Here is a 21,845-nt window from a genome sequence, read left to right as displayed (position 1 = left end):
TATCAACTGGTATTTTCGGTTGGATAATTGCATTGTACAAAGAACTTACAGAGAATTTCTCATTGGGATGTAAGTTCCAACGAAATTCATCATGCCCCTCAGACAACTGAATGGATTGCAAATCTAATAGTAAGGCATTCCATGCGTGAAGTCTCAGACCGATTAAATCTCGTCTAAACGTCACAGTCGGGGGTGAGGTTGCTATTACTAATGCAACGGTATCACTTTTGCGACGAACAATGCTATATAACGCGGGATATTGTTCAGAGAGAGGCCTATTACCTAGCCATGTATCCTCCCAGAACCTTATCTGCGATCCATCCTTAATATTGAAAGTACAATATCTGAAGAAGAATTTTTTAGTTGCCATTAGGCCAGGCCAAAAATGCGAGTCTCCTGATTTTCAAAGGATCTGGGATAAGGCTTTGGTGCCTATGTACTTTCTTCTAACCATGGTCTGCCATACGCCATCTTCGTTAGTAGCTTATAAAGCCACTTACCTAGTAAGGTTAAGTTCCTAACTTCGAGATCGTGAACTCCTAGCCCACCCATATCCTTAGGTCGGCATACGAAAGACCACTTGACCAGTAGATATTTCTTTTTCTCACTATCTCTTTACCAAAAGAATCTCGATCTACAATAATCAAGCTTGTGCAATACACCTTTTGGTAGTATGAAAAATGATATCATATGCAACACCGTATTGGTAAGAACTGCATTAATGAAAACCAATCTTCCTCCTAGGGATATCATTTTACCTTTCCAACTACTAAGTCTTTCTGAATTCTTTCCTCGACTAATTTTCACTCAGCCATCGTTAATCTTCGATACTGAATCAGGATACCCAAATAATTGATAGGAAACTGGCCTTGCCCACAGCCAAATAGTTCGGAATACTCGGCAACTGAGTACATTGAAATTTAAAGTGTCTAAAAGTTTGTTCAGAGAAACAGTTTTTATCATCATAGTACTCAAGCAATTCAATACAATAAATTTAGAATTTCCAAGCCACATTCTAGTCTCATACCTCCTTTTGTTTCTCTATATTTCTTAGCAATCTCAGCAAAATTCAAGTACATAAAAAGGATGTCATTGATATTCATCCTTGTGCTCATAACATGAGTATTATTTGTATTTTACATTTTCTAAAATAAAGGTACTAAAAGTAAAACTAGCAATGCAGGCAAGAATAAAATCCTAGAGCTACGCTGCCCGGCAACGGCGCTAGAAAAGTATAATTCCCAAGTGCAGGGAATCATTGTAGTACAATTTGATAAGTATTTGAGTTTCGAACCCACGAGAAGCTGAAGGTAAATTATTTATTCTCTAAAGCCCTACAACCCACTTATATGACCTTCTATGCAAAGCTAGGATATATAATGTGTACGTGTGAAGAGGCTTTTGCTATAAGACTATAAATGCTGAAATTAAAATGCAATGAGTAAAATGCAATACAAGTAAAGTGCAGTAAAGTAAAGTAAGATGAAGTGAATGAAGTAGAGTGGAGTAACTAAAGGGAGTAAGTATTCTAGCAAATTGTTACTTCATTTGTGTGGTTGTAATAATTAGTGAAGCACAAAGATAGTATTTTTATTATTTCTTCTAGGCTGCCCCATCTCATCTGCTCCATATAAACCCTAGCCGCCGCACAACCTTCACTGTAGCACCACTCTCCACAACTCCAAGAGGGAATCCATGGCTGCTCCAGGTGGACGTCGAGGCGGTCGAGGCCACGGGCGTCGCGACCGGGGCCGCCGCGCTGGAGCAGCCTCGGCCCGCCGCTCGCCGTCATCTGCGTTGTCGTCGTCTTCAGAGGAGGCGGGGGTGCTTCGAGTTCATCCTCCGCATCGACAAGGACCCGCTCGGCATCAACCGTCTGCCAGACAAGTTCGCCGAGTTTATCGACGGCGCCGAGCCGGCTGAGTTGCAGCTGCGGGAGGCCAGATGCAGCTTCTACCGGTGGCCTGTCAAGGTCCTGTTCCACGGGCAGGGCAAGATGTACATGCACACCGGGTGGGACAAGTTCGTCTGCGCCCACAATCTCGAGGTCGGCGCTTGTTCACCTTCCTCTGGGAAGGTGATGACGAGATGATCGTTAAAGTGTTCGATAAGACATCCTGCCGCAGGCACTACCACACGGACGAGTCCGGCGAGAACACTGACAACTAGTTTTGTTCGAGTGTTCTAGCGAAGAAGGCCACCGGCCAATTGAAACTACTAGTGAGGTTTCTGGGTGTTTTTCCATGCACATCTAAGAACATAGGTTTAATCCATGTTCCAAACTATATAGTAGTTTGTGTAATATTTTTATCTATGGTTAAATGTAAAAGGAAAAAAAAAGGAAAAAAAATATGCGAACGTCTGCTGGAAGCACTCATACGTAAACAGACACGCGATCAAAAACAATAAATTTCGTATCCAAGAGACGACGAAAAGACGCGCGTAACCACTTTAAACGTCTGATATACGTTGCCCTGTTGAAGATGCCGTTAGACACCGGCACCGGTTGTTGATGAAGATGCCATCTCACATTGATCGACGAGAGGCACTGAGTTACTCTAGACAGGGACGCTGGCTGGTGGCTGGTTATTTTCGTGAGTGGTCCTCTCTTCACCGGCAGAGGTGACATAAACTTCACGGCCCGACGCTGGTTCTACTCTCACACACCACGGGACTGTATTTTCTCATGTATTTGCGTGTGCTGCTCCTCGTGAGTATTCTCTTATCTGTCGATGAGTATTAATTTTCTTATCTATCGATGTTTCTAATTCGTCACCTCCAAAACCAAATAAGACTCCACGAAATGGAAGTCCGATCGTTCCAGGGACATACTGGAAAGCAGTGGCACATACTGTCACCTCACTACCGACGCCAGCAGACCATGCATTCATTGACTGTAGGGCACCACTCACTGACCTCTTCCATCTTTGAGACAGAAGCACGAGTAAGGGGTCTCGTCCACGAGAAAGACCTCCCACCAGCCATTAGCGGAAATGGGAAGATCCCCTACAAAATATGGCCGTGTTGACATCACGGTGCACACCGCTCGCACGCACGCAGATACACACAGTCACGCACATACATACCTTGAGCAGCAGCACAGAAAAATGGCGCCGGTGAAGGTGTTCGGGCTGGCGAGGTCGGCGAACGTGGCGCGGGTGCTTGTCTTCCTGGAGGAGGTGGGCGCCGAGTACGAGCTCGTCAACATCGACTTCAAGGTCAAGGAGCACAAGAGCCCCGAGCACCTCGCCAGAAACGTACGTAGCCTCGCTCCATGATTAAACCCATCCCCCCGCTCTGTTTTTCTCTAGATCGCCATGGCCATTCTATTCTAGCAACCGAGTTTGGTGCTGATGTCTTCTTTCCCTACAGCCGTTCGGGCAAATCCCTGCCTTCCAGGACGGGGATCTGCTTCTCTTCGGTATGATCTAGCTCGCGCGCCTATCTTCTTTCTCAGTCACTTTGACGTTCCCTGAATCAATTTGATGACAGGCTATCGATCTATGTTCTTTAAAAATTTCCTTAAACTTCCTCACATTGTAATTGTAATCCTTGTGCTCTCAGAGTCACGCGCGATCTCAAAGTACACCCTCCGCAAGTACAAGACGGACGATGTCGACCTGCTGAGGGAGGGCAACCTCAAGGAAGCCGCGATGGTGGACGTGTGGACCGAAGTGGATGCGCACACCTACAACCCAGCCCTGTCGCCGGTCGTGTACGAGTGCATCATCAAACCGATGATGTACGGCATCCCCACCGACGAGAAGGTCGTGGCCGAGAACCTCGAGAAGCTGAGGAAGGTGCTGGAGGTGTACGAGGCGCGCCTGTCCGAGCACGAGTACCTGGCCGGGGACTTTGTCAGCTTCGCGGACCTCAACCACTTCCCCCACACCTTTTACTTCATGGCCACGCCCCATGCGGCGCTCTTCGACTCGTACCCACATGTCAAGGCCTGGTGGGAGAGGATAATGGCCAGACCGTCCATCAAGAAGATCGGCGCCAGCATGGTTCCGTCCAAAGCATGATTTGAATGCACGGAGAGATCTCACGTCCTGTGTTGGCATCGCTGATGTGTATCGTGCTTCTCTTTGCTGGTCTCACTAATAAGGCCATCAGCTACTTGGTTGTTGTGCTAGTGTGTACACGTCAGAGATCTGAAAACTCTCTAAATTGAACCACAGTTTCGTTATTTTTTTAAGGAACCGTCAGCTTTTTTTTTCGAGAACCCGTAGGAGATCTGCGCGCTATTGTATTAAGCTTGAGAAGACGGACGAAAGAAAGTCCCATACAACACGATTACAACTCAAAAGGTGAGCCCTTCCAAGCACCACCAGCTCAACCGCCACTTTGGGCGATTAAGAACGGCCAAAGGCCGAGGAGCACTAGTGCACTACTCTTACAATCCCACCTCTACAATCTAACTAAGCCCGCCACTCGTCCATGATCAAGCTCAAGGTCGCAGCAGCGGTAGACCTCTGCCCCTCCAAAACCCTAGCATTGCACTCTAGCCAAAGGTACCGAAGGGTTAGCATGATGACGGAGTTAGCTTGCTTGCGGTCGGCGCGGGGGAAAGGGCCAGAGGCGTTATACCACCACTCATTGAGGGTGGCGTCGTGCCCGGGCAGGATGGCGGGGAGGCCCAAACGTGCGACGAGGCCAGACCAAACCTCGCGAGCGAAGCTGCATTGCAAGGAGAGGTGATCGAGGGTCTCGTCCGCGGCACCGCATAGCGGGCAAAGTGTATGGGACGGCAACCCCCTTCGGAGACGCCGATCTGCCGTCCAACATCGCCTCCGCAATGCGAGCCATGCGTGCATCTTGAACTTGAGTGGAGCGAAGGAGTGCCAAACCAATTGGGCTCCGGTCAGGCCAACGGTGCCTTGGAACAACATGCGGTATGCTGTTCAAGGAGAGAAATGGCCATCGCCTCGCCACTTCCAAGAAACCTTGTCCGCACTCTCATCGCCATGCCCCTGGAACGGCACAGCCGCCACCGCAGCCCACAATAATTGGGCATAACTGAGTTACAATAATTGGGATGATGCAATGCAGATGCAAATGTACGTGATCGATCTGGTCATGCATGGCAACTTCGCTTCGCTCTCCTGGGGTCGCCCCCTCCAGGCGACCGAGGGGGCGAAACCCTAGCCCCGCCACCACCGCCTTCCCTCCCTCCTCCTCCCCTCTTCGTTGCCCCAGAGACGTTGGTGGGCTAAGCCCGCGACACCGGTGAAGGGGGCGGCGGGGACCTGAGCCCTTGCCCCCCGCGCGGTGTCTAGGTGGAGGACCTCCGCGCCAGGACCGCCATGACCTGGGTAGCTGCTCGACGGGCTCCACTTCCTCCGATGGCTGGCCCTGGTTGGGTCTGAGGCGAAGGGCGATCTGATGGGCGACTTCCACTGTGGGGGCTCCGATCCGGTTCCGAGGCGGCGGCCTCGTCTAGTGAGGCGACACCGGCTCGGCGGCTAGTGGTGCTCGCAGGTGCGGGATGGCCTCGTGGCCGCGCGGGCGGCGCGGTGCCGACGGGGGCTGGTCTCGGCCAGGTGGTCCGCGTGGTCGCCGTGCCTAGATCCGAAGCGCCAGCCCCTCCCTCTCCTGCCTCATCCCACTCCTCCAGATCCACGGCCGGTGCGTCCAGCACTCGATCTGGCAGGGGTGCTGGCGAGGGGATCGACGACCGGGAGAAATCCCAGACCAGCTTGACGGTCTCGACGGCGGCAACACCCTTCGCGCCGTTTACCTCCTTGGGGGCGCCATCGTGGTTTGTCCTTCTCATCTCCCTTCCCCTTACCTCCCCCGGGTGAAAGCCTAGATCTTTGATTGGGCCGCGGCGGCACCGGTGGTGTCGCTGTCCTTGCTGAAGTCGCGACCTTGGGCGAGAAACGGGGGTCTGTGGCCGCTGGCGGTCTGTGGAGGTTTGCAAGTGTCCGGTGGGCGGTGCTGCAGCGGTTGGCAGCGCCCAATTCTTCTCCGGCTTCCCGTGCAGTTTCTTCTCGGAGGCGAGCGACGGGACTACGGGGTGGCTCTCTTCAAGATGTGTGCTTGCAGTGTCTGGCTGTGCACGGTGGTCCTCCGGGGGTCTCGGCTACATTTCCCATTCAGGCTCAGGGAGGGCGCTGCCATCGGCCGACGGTACGGTGTCCTTCGAACCAAGACGAGGAGGAAGGGAGCCTTCTTCGGCGATGGACTGGGTGACATTGCAGTTTCCGCTGCCCAGGTGCAATCCATGGTGTCAGGTGTGCTGGATCCTTCTTCAGCTAGCTTCTCCAGACTCCGCTGCTGGTCGTGGTTGAGGGCCTCGGCTATCTCAAGTTATTCTTAGTGTTTCTTTCTTGTTGTGATTGTATGGTCGATGGTTTGTAAACTGGGTACCGTAAAAAACTTTATTAATTTATAGTTGGGCACTCGTTCTTTCTGTTTAAAAAACAATCATTGGGACGACACCCGCTAGTTCCACTCTTCTATAACTGTGTCATGCGCAACAAAACATTGCTCATGCGATCCAATTTTGCGATCCTAATAAACGACAGGAGCTCCTGGCATTCCCTGTAATTGCACCAACTTGATGAACTAGCTGAGTTGTTGGTTGAAAAGGCTTGGACACACTGAAAACGGTTAGATTATCAGAATTCATAGTAGCTGCGAAGGTAAGGAGTTAGGAGTACACACAAATTGAGGCATTTCCATCCCGGTGCACCACACTGTTCCTGTGATGTTAGACAATTGGCACCATGGTGGGGCCAGAGACGCCTGGAGCGTGGATCTGGACAGGATCCGCCTTTGAGTGCACCGGGGACACCATCGCCGTCGGTCGCGTACTCTACCCCAGCAACTTCCCCATTATCCCCAACGACGAGTTCTTCCACCTAAGAAAAACGTCGCCTGCTACGCTATCGTTATAACCGGTGGCATCCACAACTTCATCGCTGAAATCGGTGTGGGATCTAACTCCCAAGACCCCATCATGACGTCAAAACCCACACGGACCGCCTTTAGGCTGATCACGATCGTGGAAGAGGGATCTGAGCATAACCTCAATAATGAATTCTCCAACTTAGATCTACTGTAAAGTGGAAACAAAGCCCATCCAAACCGATCGTGAGCAGAAAATAATGGTGGAAGACCAATACAAATTTAACTAGATTTTCTAGGTGTTAAGAGACGCAAATGTATCGCTTCGTTGGCTGCATTGGTTATAGTTCAACTTTTGGCTCCAGCGAAGCCAAGAACAATAATGGATCTATCCTGGAGACACTCGACCGAGCGTCGGATGACGAATCCATCAACGACGAGGACTATGCCGGCGCCATGAGGAAGTATAAGGCTTAACTCACTCTTGAAGAGCTAGCAGTTCAACCTCCCGCCATCTAGTAGGTCTTGGCGGTGACCAACATGGACAAAGGAGGGGCCACATAAACTCTCGAAGAAGGGACATAAATAGTGGCTTAGGCAGTGCAAGTGATGCCACCTCTGGCAAACGTTTTTTCCTCAGCAGCAGCCACCGGAATATAAAGTATTTAAAATTTGATATTTTGCACGTCACTAATGAAGAAGGTATAAAAAACTCTTATGAAATTCCATACTTTTTCTCATTTCGGAACGACCACTGAGTGCGTCTTCCAACCAAAGAACTAAAGTGTGGTTTCCCTTTCCGAGGTACATCTGAAAAGCAGTTCAAATTAGACGCCTAGAAATTACTTTCACGCCTGAAGAACTAGACGAGGTTCTTCACTCCATGAAACAGGACTCGGCTCCGGGTCCGGATGGCTTGCCGGTTGTGTTCTTTAAGAGATTCTGGGGAACTCTTAAAGGACCTATTCTTCAGATTCTCAACGATTTTGCCCTAGGGAGGGTGGACATCGCTCGGTTAAACTATGGTATTATCTCCCTTATACCGAAGGTGAAAGGGGCCGAGGAGATTAAGCAGTTTCGGCCGATAGCTCTCATCAACGTCATTTTCAACTTTATAGCTAAAGCGTATGTGATTAGGCTTGGACCCTTAGCGAATAGGACGATCGACAGGAATCAAACTGCGTTCATCAAGGGTAGGTGCTTGCACGAGGGTGTGATGGCCCTGCATGAAATTTCTCACGAGTTGAGAGTCAAGAAACTCAAGGCTATTCTTCTTAAGCTGGACTTCGAGAAGGCCTACGATAGGGTCAACTGGGATTTCCTGAGGGAGGTCCTCCTGAGAAAGGGATTCTCAGGGACGGTGGTTCACCGTCTGATGCAACTGGTCATGGGGGGACAAACCGCGGTGAACGTCAATGGGGAGATTGGCCCTTACTTTCGGAATGCAAGGGGCGTGCGTCAGGGAGACCCGCTTTCGCCTATACTATTTGACTTCATGGCGGATTCGTTGGCGGCAATTCTTTCGAGGGCCAAGGAGGCAGGGCACATGCAAGGAATGGTGCCTCATCTCATCCCGGTAGGGGTGACCCACCTCCAATACGCGGACGACACGATGATTATGATCGAACCTTCGCAGTTGGGGATTGCGAATCTGAAGTTTATCCTCCTCTGCTTTGAGAATATGTCGGGGCTCAAGATTAACTTCGACAAGAGCGAAGCCATTGTGACAGGGGTCTCAAAGGTGGAGCAATGCAGAGTGGCTGCGGCACTGAATTGCAAGCTTGGGAGCTTCCCTTTCTGATACCTTGGCCTCCCGATGAGCGACAGGAGGCTGACTGTAGCGGACTGGTTCTTCTTGACGGAGAAGGTGGGACATAGGGTCGACCCCTGGCAGGGCCTCTACCTGACATCGGCGGGAAGACTAGAGTTAACTAACTCTTGCCTCTCCAGCTTACCGATGTTTGCCATGGGCCTCTACCTTCTTTATGATTCGACGCATGGGGCGATGAACACCACTCGTGGCCGATTCTTTTGGGAAGGAGTTGGTAACAAACGCAAGTATCATATGGTGGACTGGGCTACTGTTTGTCGGCCTAAGGAGTACGGTGGGTTGGGAATCCTCCACACCAAAAACATGAACATTGCGCTTGTGGTAGGGTTGATTTGGAAGCTCTATCATAATGCGGAAGGTCATTGGGCGGACCTCATCCGAGCCAAGTACCTGGGCAATAATGACCTGTTCTCTCCTCTGGTCTCAACTAAAGGGTCCCAGTTCTGGAATACAATACAGAAGCTCAAATGGTACTTCAAACTTGGCGCTAAGCATCTTGTTCGCGATGGGAGGCGGACGTACTTTTGGTTAGACTGGTGGACGGGGAGGGCCCCCCTACACCTGTCTTTTCCTCGCATGTTCGCTTGCTGCGATAACCACTTCGCCACGGTGGCCGCGATCAGGGCGGATGGAGGGTGGCACATCAGATTTCGGCGTACCTTCGGCACGGCAGAGAGGGTGGAATGGGAAAACCTTTGCAGGATTTTTGATCTCAACCCGCACTCCATGGGGGAGGACCAGGTCTCTTGGGCCCTGGAGCCGTCCGGGATTTTCTCATCTCACTCGCTCTACCTACGCTTGTCGCAAGGGGCGACTGTTACGTTCTTCAAGGAGGTCTGGGCGACTAGGGTCCCCCCGAAAATTAGAGTGTTCCTCTGGCAACTCATTAGGGGGAGGCTTCCGTCTGCGGAGCAGGTGGCCAAGAGACATGGTCCGTCTGACGGGAGTTGTGCGATGTGTGGAGTCTTGGAGGATTGCGACCATATCTTCTTCAACTGCCACCTCGCGAAATTCTTATGGGCAGGAGTTAGGGAACTCCTCTCATGCAATTGGAATCCGACAGGGGTCGGCGATTTCATCGCCTTAGTGCAAGGCCTGTCGGGCCCCTTACGTAGGTTAGCTTGGTATGCCTTTGTGGCGCTAGGTTGGACGCTTTGGAATACACGCAACAAGCTAGCTCTAGAGGGGAAGGTCATTGCTCATTCGGCTGATGCCCTGTTCTTGATGTCTTTATACATGCAGAGCTGGAGAGTACTGGTCAGACATCGGGACCGGAGTCTACTGGACGAGGCGCTGGGAGAGCTTAGGCGGCTTCATGCGAGGACGAGGACGACAGCGACATAACAGGCGTCCTAGTGATCTACCCTTTTCCTTTTTCCTTGTATGATGTGCCTTAGTGGCGTATGTCCGGATGTGTATCAGTGTGGATGTTAGTGGGATCGGTCTGAGACTTATTGTTGTATCGTGTGATTCTGCCGTGATGGCTTTATATATAAAACCGGGCCATGGGCCTTATGTTTAAAAAAGCAGTTCAAATCGTCTTGAAATAAGTAAATATTATTTTTGATATATTTTTTAAGTAACACGATTATTGAGCTGAGAACCAAAACTCTCGAAATGGAAAGTTTGGTTGTTCTAGGACCCACTCCAAACCAGTGGCTGCTACCACCAACCTCACTGCTGACGTTAGCAGACAATGTATTGGTTGACTGCAGGGCTGAGCACTGACCTCACGATGGTCTCCTCCTTCCATGCATCTTCGAGAGAAAGCTACCAATGACGTCCACACACTTCTCACCTTCCAAAATACTAATACAGAGTTGATTATAGCATGTGCACTGGCACGCCTTATAGCGGTTCCGATAGCGATTTGGGGATCGGGAGCGAAAAAGGGCTCACACCGGCACTCCAAATAGTGCCGGCGCTTTTTCGAGCCCAATAGAAGCGTCGGCAACCCCGTGTCGGCCCCTTGGTGAAGGGCGCGAAACGTGCGCGCTCGCGCCTCGCGAGACGAATTTTTTTGGACGTGGGAGCCGCCTGTCAGTGAGGCTAGGGCGCCGGGAGGGAGATTTTACCGGCCTGGAAACTCTCCCGCCACGACGCCTGACAGGAGGTTTCCCGCTTTGTCGCAGGTCTCCCCCCCCCCCCCCCCCCCCGCCTCATTGGTGTAAAAATCTAAACCATAAAAAATATCACAATGTCCGATTCGTGGGAGGAGGTGGCGCTAGCGGCGGCCGTAGATGTCATGGAGGAGGACCCGCAGCTCGCAGAGTACGAGGCATGGGAGGAGGCGGCGCTAGCGGCGACCGTAGATGCATTTACCACGGACGAGCGGCTGGACCAGGAGGCGAAACAGCAGCAGCACCTGGAGGAGGCGCGGAGGCAGCGGCAGTGCCGGTAGGAGGTGCGCCAGCGGCAGGGGTGGGAGCAGCTTACGCTGCAGCGGTCGATGCGCGAGGAGCAGCAGCGTCAGGATGAAGTCTACGAGCGGCGGCGTTTGGCGGAGTTGCAGCTCTGCCAACAGAGGCAGGAGTTGAATCACCGTCAGCAGCGGGAGGAGCTGGAGTGGCATCTGCATCAGGAGGCGGTGAGAGCAGGGGATTATCGACGGAGTAGCAGGGGAGAGAGCTGCGGGCGATCGTCCACCTCTCCACAGAGCTGGGTGGACACTAGATAGTAGGCTAGAGATGAAGCAGGTTTCACATATCATCGGGGGTCGAGGAGTGAATACTGTTTTACTCGGATTTGCCCTAAAATATTATTCATTCCTCAATTCTGAATGACAAAATGAAACTACAAATATAAATATTTAGTTTCTTTAAAAAATCATATCGGGGCCACCGGTTTGGGGGTGTCGGTGTTTGAACAACACCCCAAATAGAGGATGCAGTGCCAGCGCCCCCATACGGCAGTGCCGGCGCCCCTGCCAATGACTATTTGAAGACCACCGGTGAAGATGCTCTTAGAAAATTTCCTATAAAATTCGACGGTCTTGACATCATTCTGCACACCCTGATCCATCTCACACCTTCAACCAGCATCAGCTCGGAGAAATGGCGCCAGTGAAGGTGTTCGGGCCGGCGATGTCGACGAACGTGGCCCGGGTGCTGGTCTGCCTGGAGGAGGTTGGCGCCGAGTACGAGGTGGTCAGCATCGACTTCAAGGTCATGGAGCACAAGAGCCCCGAGCACCTCGCCAGAAACGTAAGTACCCTCGATGATTAAACCTATGGTCTGTTTCGTTTCTTTTTTTAGATCTCGATGATCATTCCCGTAGAAACAGACCTTGGTGCTCATGTTTTCTATCTTGGTGCGTGCCTTTTTTTTTTCTTGCAGCCGTTCGGCCAAATGCCTGCTTTCCAGGACGGGGATCTCCTTCTCTTCGGTATGATCTAGTTCGTCTGTCTTTTTCACTCACTTTAAATCAACTTATTAATAACTGAATTTGAAATGATATACTTAATAGCATCTTTTAAAATGTTCTATTCTGATCAAAATTTTACTTCTTATAAAGGATTTTGTCCTTCTCCTTTTAAATAGCATATCGAGGAATAATATACTTCCTCTATATGGAAATGTAAGACGTTGTAACACACTGTATTAGTACTCTTAAACGTCTTATTACATAATGAAATGCATTCTCGTGAGTTGTATGCAAATTACATAATGAAATAAGTAGATTACATAGATTTAGATTGATTTTTTTAATCTCATATTCTATAAGGATTGTAATCTAGAAAACATGGAGCTTAATTTGGTTCCATTCAAATAGAAAAGCTGAATTAGAGATGTGTTAAGTAATCAATCAACATCTGCTATAGCCCATAGCTTTTCCAAACTAACTTTCTCTGTAAAAGTATTATTCTTTTAGTGTAGACATGGTAAAGGCATGTATTCAACCTTTTTTTTCCCGTGTTTGGCACTTTAGAGCAGAGCCGAACAGTTTGGTAGCTCACAGAGGCTCATAACCTTGAGGTCACTGATTCAATTCCTGCCTCCACACCTAACTTAGCTGTCTATATAAATATAAGAGACATATTTTCTTTAGATATGGAAGAGGAATTGTGTCAACTTTTTACTGATGAGTTCCCCTAGAGGGCAAAACCAAAATTGAGCAGTTTGCAAAAGCACTTGCCTCCACAAGAACAGAATGCAAGGCTCCTTCCGTACTTTGCAAACCATCGGTCTCTATATCTTCCAATTTACTATATCCTCGTATTATATTCTTTATGATCCCAGAGTCACGCGCGATCTCAAAGTATGTCCTCCGCAAGTACAAGACGGACGAGGTCGACCTGCTGAGGGAGGGCAACCTAAAGGAGACCGCGATGGTGGACGTGTGGACGGAGGTGGACGCGCACACCTACAAGCCGGCCCTGTCCCCCATCGTGTACGAGTGCATCTTCAACCCCATTATGTACGGCATCCCCACCAACGAGAAGGTTGTGGCCGAGAGCCTCGAGAAACTCAAGAAGGTGTTGGAGGTCTATGAGGCGCGCCTCTCCAAGCATGAGTACCTCGCCGGGGACTTCGTCAGCTTCGTGGACCTCAGCCAGTTCCCCTCCACCTTCTACTTCATGATGACGCCACACGCGGTTCTATTCGACTCGTATCCGCACGTCAAGGCATGGTGGGAGCGCCTCATGGCCAGACCGTCCATTAAGAAGATCAGCGCCAGCATGATTCCGCCCAAGGCATGATTTGAATGCAGGAGAGGTCTCATGCCCTGGGTTGGCATTGCTGATATCGTGCTTCTTTTTCCTGGTACCACTAATAAGGATATTTGTTTTTACAAAAACAGACATCTCAGCCTCTGCCGATGCATAGATATATAGTTTATAGCGTATAAGCTGTTAGTATATGTGGAACTGCTTGATTGTGTAGTCTGGTTGTTGTGCCATTGTGTACATGTCAAAGATCTGAAAACTCTGGAAATTAAACCAAAGTTTGGTAGTTATTTTCAAAGAACAGTGAGCTTTATTAATTAGGCGTATCCCTGTTACAATCATTTGCGACTAGCACTGACATACAATTCGGAGTTGGGCCACATAAACGCAATGTCTATTCCGGGATCATCCTCGATCGCGTCCTATAGCAAAGTCACATGTGCAGCTGGGTCGTGCGGTCGTCGTCATGATCGGAGCAAGCGACCCTTTTTTGCCGACAGTCAAACGATGCTTTCTAGATTTTTTAGAGACCAAATTCCCCTCCCTCATCGCCTCTCTCCTCAGCCACGGCCGGCGGTGGATATCTCAAGCAATAGCAATTGGAGTTTTTCGCTGAGTGGGTGTTCCGCAACGTGGTAGCTGAGGCGAGCTTCCATCGCAGGTGGAGTGATTCGCTCCACTGCGGCGCTCGTACCATGGTGATTCGAGGGCGCTCGTCCTCACAAGAGCTTGGCTCAAGCTAGATAAGTACGCTAACTCGCCGAATTTCCAAGGGATTTCGCCCTAGTGCTTTCACAGATGCGTAGTAAATCCCACAACCGCCGGAAACGGGGGAACCCTTGCCCGTCCCATGATCCCGATTCATCTTCCCAGAATTGGATTCGGGAACGAGGTTCGATTTAGTAGGGTTTTTTTCTGCCAGGAATTCACCGATCTATTAATAATCATCAACAGTAGTACAAATAATCTAAAAAAGTAAAAAAAATACAAATTGATACTCAGACCACCTAGCGACGACTACAGACACTAGCATGAGCCAAAGGCGCGCCGCTGTCCTCGCCCCTCCATCGCTGAAGTCAGGCAAATCTTGTCGTAGTAGAGCTTGTTGTAGTAGGAAAGTCTTCGTGTTAAGGTCCCAAAGGACCAACGCACCAGAGCAGCAACCATCGGTAATGATGACAACTGTACACTGGAAGAGACTGACATGAAACCACACCAACAAACATGAAAACTGACTGGATCCTAGGAGATCCGATGGGCACACAACTCCACGCGTCCTCCGTCAACGCTAGATGCACCAGAGGATAGGGAGGGGAGGACTTTATTCTGACTTTAGGATGTAGCCGCCGCCTCATGATCCTAAAAAGAGATTGAAAAGCAAACTAAATTAAAAACGAGAACTCCCCGCCAGCGAGGGACTATGGTCCGCTACACTTCCAAGGCCGCAAGGCCACCGGAGGCGAAGCAGACCAGAAGTATCGCCGGCGAGGAGGACGGAATCCTTGATGGGTTTTGTGCCCTTTTCCGCCGCCTCTTGTTGTTTTCGCTGCACGTACCGTTTAGGAGTTAGTGCCAAAGGTTTCCCCGGTTGTCTGTACTCGACCCAAGTTCACTGACCCTGCAACCTCAGTTCGACCCAACTACTAATAGTTACTTCGACATGGTAAATAATGCTTGCCGTCGCCGTTTCTTTTTTCCCTCCACTATTGTTTCCAATGACTCCACCTTCTGTATTGTCCATCAACTTCAAACCACACATCATGCTAATTAATGGATCATCTATAAGTACACTCATCCAAGCGGCGAGATGGCCCCGGCATGAGTCGAACTCAAATCACAAGCCACTGGCTGCTAGGTAAACACCTCAAGGGCTCAAAGATTACATGTAATTTCTAGTTTGTTTCTCCTGCTAATCATGGTCTTTGTGGATTTTTCTTCTGTCTTTTGTACAAGCTGCTGAAAATTCATAACCGCCGTGCTCACGTTCCTCGGCCAAAGGTAACGTACCGGGTTCATCTTACTGAAACTGGTTGGATCGCGTCCCTCATGTACAAAAATCGAGCGAGAGATGTGTATCTTTGTTGTCCCCTATATTTTCAAGCAGTCGGCTCTCATCCCCTATTCCCGTCCCTTGTTTTCGCCATACTGGAAACATGGCAGCTATGCATTATAAATCCCACGTTTCTTTTGTCCTCGTTAGTCGATGGCAAACTGCTTGGGATCAAATTCGTGCAAGACAATATTGTGTGTGGGCACGCAGGAGATCGCATGTTTCTGTAATGCATCGGATTTTGTGATTCGATTATGTAGGAGTACTATTTTTATCTTCATGTACTAATTTATGGTAAATGTAACTTTAGTTTCTAATACTGATCCCATATATGAATGTTTCTTTTAACTGTAAGCTAGCACTAAATCACCGGTAAATCTCATGCAACCCATTACCACTCTTGCCTAACAGAGATAAAGCATTCTCAACACCATGGTAGGTACCTTATATTTGCATTTAATGTAGATGTTTGCTATTAGATTGGCCAAGCTGAAATAGGTAAGCAAAAGAAAAAGAGAAGTTATTCTAGATTTGCTACCCAATTAGGAAAAAAAGAATGAATGAGATGAGCGAGAGAAAAACATAAAATGTTTTGATTTGTTTTTTTAAGACACAAGGTTAGTGACGGAGAGAAAAGATGCCCTAATTTGTTTCCAATTTTCTCCAGGGGATGTGAGGTGAGCGTGACGTGGTATCATCCCCACGCCGCCCCACACGTTAGCATAGCGGGCAAAGCCATTGCATAAATTCGCTCACCTCCTGCCGATACTCCTCGCCTATTTACACCTCCCTGCCTCACCGCCCAAAGTCGCGCCACCATTTCCCCCCTTTCGAGCTCCGCGTCCATAGCTTTTTACCGGCAACCAGGTAAGGGACGGTCTCTTCTTAGGCTGGTGGAGCTTCGCCTCGGCAGTTCATCCTCCTATGCATCGCCGACATGTCGTCGTCGTCTTCCTCCGTTGGGACTTGGGACCGACTGCCATCACTATGAGTACGTTCCAACCCTAACTTAGATCTAGAATATGGTAGCTACTATCTGTAAGCCTAGAGTAGCTTAACTTAGTTCATGGTTTGATCTGATAGTTTGGCTTAGTCCTTGCTTCGATATGTAAGCCTAGAGTAGTTTTGCTTCCTTCTTGCTTCGGTCTGTAAGAGTAGAGTAGTTTTGCTTACTTCTTGCTTCAATCTGTAAGAGTAGATCGAGTAGTTTTGCTTAGTTCTTGCCTCGATCTATAACTGTAGAGTATTTTTGCTTAGTTCTTGCTTCAATCTGTAAGTCTAAAGTGGATTGCTATGATTTCGAGTTGGCATTTGCGTCGAACACATGGTTCTCTGTTATTCTATGATGCACTGTCCAGGTATAAGTGCAATACTTGGTATGAGAATTAGTTGTTGTTGCAGTCAGAAACCCACCGGCGAGCAGCGACGGACAACACAGTAGAGCCGGGAGGCTCCCAGGACTGCGGCTGGCCCTGGTCCCTCCGAGCGACGGCCCGCAAAGACTCGGCACGCACGTCCGATGCTGGTGCAAGGGCGTGCCACCTGACCTATACCTGGTCAGGAAGGTGATGGATGTGCCTCGCTTAGTTTCCTGCATGGCATACACGTAAACATTAAATACGAGCCTCGATCGGCTCTCAGGTTGTCCTGTGAATCGGCTCAAAGAGCCGATCCACCCATGATCCGTACGAGGTGTACGAATATATGGTGGTCCTGCTTGATCAGAATAAAGCTAAAACGACCTACTACGATTTAGGGTTTTCACCGCATAATCGGAACATCCTACTCGTGATTGAGCCTGGCGGCCACGCACGGTGATCGTAAACCAACCCTAGACAAGACCTAAAAACCAACACGAGGTTGATCCCCGGAACATCCTGTCTAGGGCTAGCAAACTACACCCTACGCGCCACTGGATCCTTCAACCCGTTTGTAAGGCCTAACTATGCAGATATTAAACTAATTCTTGGAGAACAAGGAGCAATCATAACGGATCGGATCTACTAAATAATGATCAAGCGGGGTGCCGCCCTTACACCTAAGATAGGCGTAAGGGCGGCTAGACGTCTCAGGGTTGCACGACGATAGCATATGATACGAGGAACAATGCTAACCCTAACACATCTAAGATAACTACGTTGCTCGCCATCAAAAAGGCTTCAGTACGAGCAACGCATGAACAGCGAATAAACGTGTACTACCTAGATCGCAAGATGCGATCTAGGCAGCATGATGCTTACTCGGAAGAAACCCTCGAGACAAGGGAGTTGGCGATGCGCCTAGATTGGTTTGTGGTGAACGTGATTGTTGTTTATTTCATAAACCCTAGATACATATTTATAGTCTGTAGACTTTCTAACGTGGGAATAATCCCAACCGTGCACGAGCCAAACTCTAACTAACCGACACGTATCCTATCATATTTACAGATACAAGGGCAAACTAGCCCAAACTTCGTGTATAAGGCCGGTTCGCATATTCTTCCATATATATAGCCTTCAAGCCCATCTTGATCGCGGCCCACCTCTGACTCGGTCAAATTCTGGTGATAACACATGCCCCCCTGGTTTTGGAATTGATAATTCCAAAATCACTCTGCTTTTTCTTCGTCGGGTCATGTCGTGGCAGAACCGTCGCAGTATCCTTCATCATGATGCCTTGCCTCTTCCACTTCTGCGTGCCCTGGCAAATTTTTTTTTTCGTTGGGCACCACTTCCTCGGAAACTGTTATGGCATTGAATTTCCACTATATCCCCTTTTATTTAACCGCTCCAAACAGTTTGCTTCTTCATCCCCTTCGCATTAGCACTCCAAAAGCCCTCCTGCGCCACCATGTCTTCTTCCTCCTCTGCCTCATCGGGTCTTTTCACCCAATCCTCCTCCTCCCGCGAGCCGACGCCAGAGTGGAACCCGGAGGAGGCCCATGCGGCCAACATCCGCCGCGCCATCGAAGCCGGGGAGGAATCCAGTCACGATTTCTCCGTCTGGTCTGAGGACGACAAGTCCTCGACCGACGGGGAAAGTGACCTCCGCTTCCTCGCCGACGGGGAAACGGAGGAGGAGAGCGATGACGATCGCTTCTCCTGTGATGACTTCACCTCCCCCGAGGAGGAGGAGGAGGAGAAGGAGGAGGAGGAGGACGACACCTCCTCCGACGAACCGCCGGCCAAGCGCTTCTGCCCCTGGCCGGGGAACCTCAGCGACTTCGACAGCGACGACGACGACGCTGACGAGGAGGACGAGGACAACGAGGGCCCGGCCGGCGGCCGCTGCAGCAGCGACGACGAGCCCGCCGGGAGTAGCGCCGACAGCGGCGACGACGGCGACGACGAGGGCAGCGACGGCCCGTAGATAGGACCCTTAGCATAGGATCAGCAGTAGTAGATGGGGCAATGTACCCCCTAGTATTTCCTTTTGAGAGCAATCAGCTCTTTATGTAAGAAATCCTATTTATCAATGAAGAATTTCCCCCAGTTTGATTTTGCCGATTTTCTTTAAGCTAATTTAGCCGATTCCCCTTCATACTGACTTTGCCGATTGTTCACTTAGCCAATGCTCAATGAGCCGATAGCAACGCATCGGTTCTTCACAATCCATCCTTCAATTCTTCAACTGATGACTTTGAGATCTGGTGGATAATGTGGAGTCTTCAAGAGAGCCCTTAAATTCCTCCCACCAGGTCCACTGATCCTCTTCTGCAAGAACTCACCATTTTTGAAGAAGGTTGCGACGAAGGATCAGCCGATGACACCCCAATCGGCTTCTAAAACAGAGCATCTACCAGGCCAGCTGCCCCCCGAGCCTCAGTCAAGGCGAGAATATCGGTGAGGATGCACAGATCCGTCAAATGGCTTTGAACTCAGGTAATTCTGAGACAGCCACCATGCCGAGCCAGCCAAACTTGCCCCCATCGATCGCCTCTTCTTCCGTTGAAAGCCGATATTGTAGACGAAACACCAACGGCTTAACGAGCAAAAGGCTACCTTGCATGCCAAAACTGACGCTTCCGACAGTACTGCTGAACTGGCGCAAAGGGTTGGAAGTCCTCGAAGAGAAAATTCGGGCACCAAAATCGGCTCATTGCGGCTGAGGAAGCTCTCATTGTTCACCCCCTCAATGAAGCAGAAGGCCTTGAAGCTGAACTGAAGACCGTCTTGGTGAAAATCCGCGTCTTGAACACGCAGCTGGTAGATCTTGTGTAATTTGTACTAGAGTCGATGGCTGTGCATCGGCTTTGTTTCTTAGCTCTAAAGTCGATGTCCGTGCATCGGCTGTATACCATGAGAAAAAAAAATTTACTGGCCGATTTTTCTATCGGCCCCCAATATTTCACTGCACATGTATCGCACATGTTCATCTGATTAGGTGTCCCCCGAGCCGAATCTGCCAGGTAACTGCGGATATCGGCTTTGTAGTTAGCCAAGGCACTGTATTTGCACGTCGGCTCCGGTAGGACCAATGTTGATTTTTTCCAGCTCATCAGCTGACGTAAAACCGCTGCCCATTAGATCGACGTTGAACACAGGCAGAACGTATGGTGAGGATAATTTTGGCCGATTGCTGGAATCGGCCTCCACGTTGATTGAATCGCTCAATGAAGGTTTTGCAATGTTCCTCCATAGATCATTGGGGCCGATCCCAAGGATCGGCCTCGCCACGTTTGTCCATAGGTTTGTTCTTGCTAGACGGTCAGGCCGGTGGATAAGACCAGCCTAACCCCGTCCTTCTTCACGTCGATGCGCTCGCAATCGTCCAAATTGATGCCTGAGAGTGGCTCTTGGCCTGTTGTCTCCCAAGCGTTCATGCCAGCCGTTGAAATCTCGGCTGAGTCATCTGCATGGACGACCTCTACTTCATCTCCATCCCACTGTATTACGCATTGGTGCATCGTGGATGGAATGCAACAGTTGGCGTGGATCCAATCTCTTCCTAGCAGGACAGCATAGGTGCTCTTGATATCGACAATAAAGAACGTCGTAGGGATGGTTTTCCTTCCTACGGTCAGATCCACATTCAGAACACCTTGTGCGTCAGACGCTTGGCCATTGAAATCGCTCAATGTCACATTGGTCTTGATCAGATCCGAGCTAGAGCGTCCCAACCGACGTAGCATGGAGTATGGCATAATGTTGACTGCCGCTCCGGTGTCCACCAGCATCTTGTTGACAGGCTGCCCATTGATATAACCTCGCAAGTACAGGGCCTTCAGATGTCTGTAGCTTCTTTCTCGTGGCTTCTCAAAGATAACTGGCCGTGGGCCGCAGTCAAGTTGTGCCACGGGTGCCTCGTCTAATCCTGGAGGACTAAACTCCGTCGGAAGGATGAACACCATGTTTGTGCTAGCCGATGTTTCATCATCGGCTTTCTTTTGTCTGGGGCGCCACTCTTTCCTTTGTGGCCGACCCTCTTCGTCCAGGGTTCGCTGAATTTTAGCGGCCAGATCAGGCCGCGCCTTCCTCAACGTGTGCAGGTATAACCTCTCGGCTTCCTCCAAACCACGTAGTCGCTGAACCCTACGCTTTTGGGAACGGCTGAGTCCAGCAGGGCACCACCTTGGCCGGTGGTACTTATCTTCTTCTTCTTCGTCGTCTTCCAATTCCTCGAGATCTTCCACCCGAGAGGACTCAGCGTGCTTGTTCCGAGGCTGGAGAGGCCCTAGACGTTTGAACACGGACACGTTAGCTGCATCCTTCCTCTTCTGTCTACATTCTGGGCAGTTGCCGATTGTAGGCAATCGGCTCATTCCTGAATCCCAGCAGTGTATGAAGAAGGGGCAGTCCCAGTGCCTATCCTCGTCGTCTTGCTCTCTTGACCTTTCCTTGGCGTGGCGCTCATATCTCTCCTCGTCGCGATCATGCCGACGACGTCTCCTGGCGTCCCTAGCCAGACGATCTCTTTCATCATCGTCGTTGGGTCGTCGGCGTTGGTCATATTGACTCACATACTTGTTGAGGAGGTGATCAGAGAGAGGTCGCTGATATCTCACGTTCCTCACTTCTCCCTCTGTGATGTAGCGCTTGCCATCATGACGGAGCCGATCGCGTGGAACGGCTTCCTCTGTGTCCTTGCTACGAGAGCAGCTGCCCTCGTCTCCGTCCTTACCAGAGTGGTGTCCAGGTGCTACCATGTTGATGTTGAACGAGAATCCTGGCTGGCACCCTCCAGGGTAAGTGCACTCCACCATGTTAACGGCGGGGAAGGGGTGAGTGTCGACTTTCATGGCGTACTGGTTGAAAATTAGACGTCCTTGTTCTATCGCCATTTGGATCTGCTGACGCCACACCCTGCAGTCGTTGGTGGTATGGGAGAACGAGTTATGCCATTTGCAGTATGGCTTTCCGTTCAGCTCCTGTACCGTGGGGATTTTGAGGCCTTCGGGTAACTTCAGCTGCTTCTCCTTAAGTAAGAGGTCAAAAATTTGCTCAGTTTTAGTTACGTCGAAATCA

General features: G+C 50.0%; 2 protein-coding genes across 2 annotated transcripts; both read left to right on the top strand.

Annotated features, from left to right (window-relative positions):
* The first annotated feature begins 2,961 nt into the window (after positions 1-2,961).
* LOC139829758 (probable glutathione S-transferase GSTF1) lies at positions 2,962-4,202 on the top strand. Its single transcript, XM_051363899.1, has 3 exons — positions 2,962-3,257; positions 3,373-3,421; positions 3,565-4,202. The coding sequence occupies exons 1-3, from the start codon at positions 2,994-2,996 to the stop codon at positions 4,023-4,025; spliced, it is 774 nt and encodes a 257-aa protein (XP_051219859.1). The 5' UTR covers positions 2,962-2,993; the 3' UTR covers positions 4,026-4,202.
* Positions 4,203-11,668: 7,466 nt separating this feature from the next.
* Positions 11,669-13,635, top strand: LOC139829759 (probable glutathione S-transferase GSTF1). The gene is made up of 3 exons (XM_051363908.2): positions 11,669-11,886; positions 12,019-12,067; positions 12,922-13,635. Exons 1-3 carry the CDS (start codon positions 11,737-11,739, stop codon positions 13,380-13,382), a joined length of 660 nt encoding a protein of 219 aa, XP_051219868.1. The 5' UTR covers positions 11,669-11,736; the 3' UTR covers positions 13,383-13,635.
* The last annotated feature ends 8,210 nt before the right edge of the window (positions 13,636-21,845 follow it).

This window comes from Lolium perenne, chromosome 2 (genome assembly GCF_019359855.2).
Source record: "Lolium perenne isolate Kyuss_39 chromosome 2, Kyuss_2.0, whole genome shotgun sequence".
Taxonomy (NCBI): Eukaryota; Viridiplantae; Streptophyta; class Magnoliopsida; order Poales; family Poaceae; genus Lolium; species Lolium perenne.
Note: the sequence above shows the minus strand (reverse complement) of the source record. Positions and strands in the feature narration are given on the sequence as shown.

What these genes read in the sequence shown, in the direction of transcription:
- LOC139829758 (XM_051363899.1), top strand. Translation starts at nt 2,994, where the DNA reads ATGGGAAGATCCCCTACAAAATATGGCCGTGTTGACATCACGGTGCAC. An exon ending in CCGAGCACCTCGCCAGAAAC is followed by an intron (nt 3,258 to 3,372) that starts GTACGTAGCCTC and finishes CTTTCCCTACAG; the next exon opens with CCGTTCGGGCAAATCCCTGC. An exon ending in CGGGGATCTGCTTCTCTTCG is followed by an intron (nt 3,422 to 3,564) that starts GTATGATCTAGC and finishes TTGTGCTCTCAG; the next exon opens with AGTCACGCGCGATCTCAAAG.
- LOC139829759 (XM_051363908.2), top strand. Translation starts at nt 11,737, where the DNA reads ATGGCGCCAGTGAAGGTGTTCGGGCCGGCGATGTCGACGAACGTGGCC. An exon ending in CCGAGCACCTCGCCAGAAAC is followed by an intron (nt 11,887 to 12,018) that starts GTAAGTACCCTC and finishes TTTTTCTTGCAG; the next exon opens with CCGTTCGGCCAAATGCCTGC. An exon ending in CGGGGATCTCCTTCTCTTCG is followed by an intron (nt 12,068 to 12,921) that starts GTATGATCTAGT and finishes TTATGATCCCAG; the next exon opens with AGTCACGCGCGATCTCAAAG.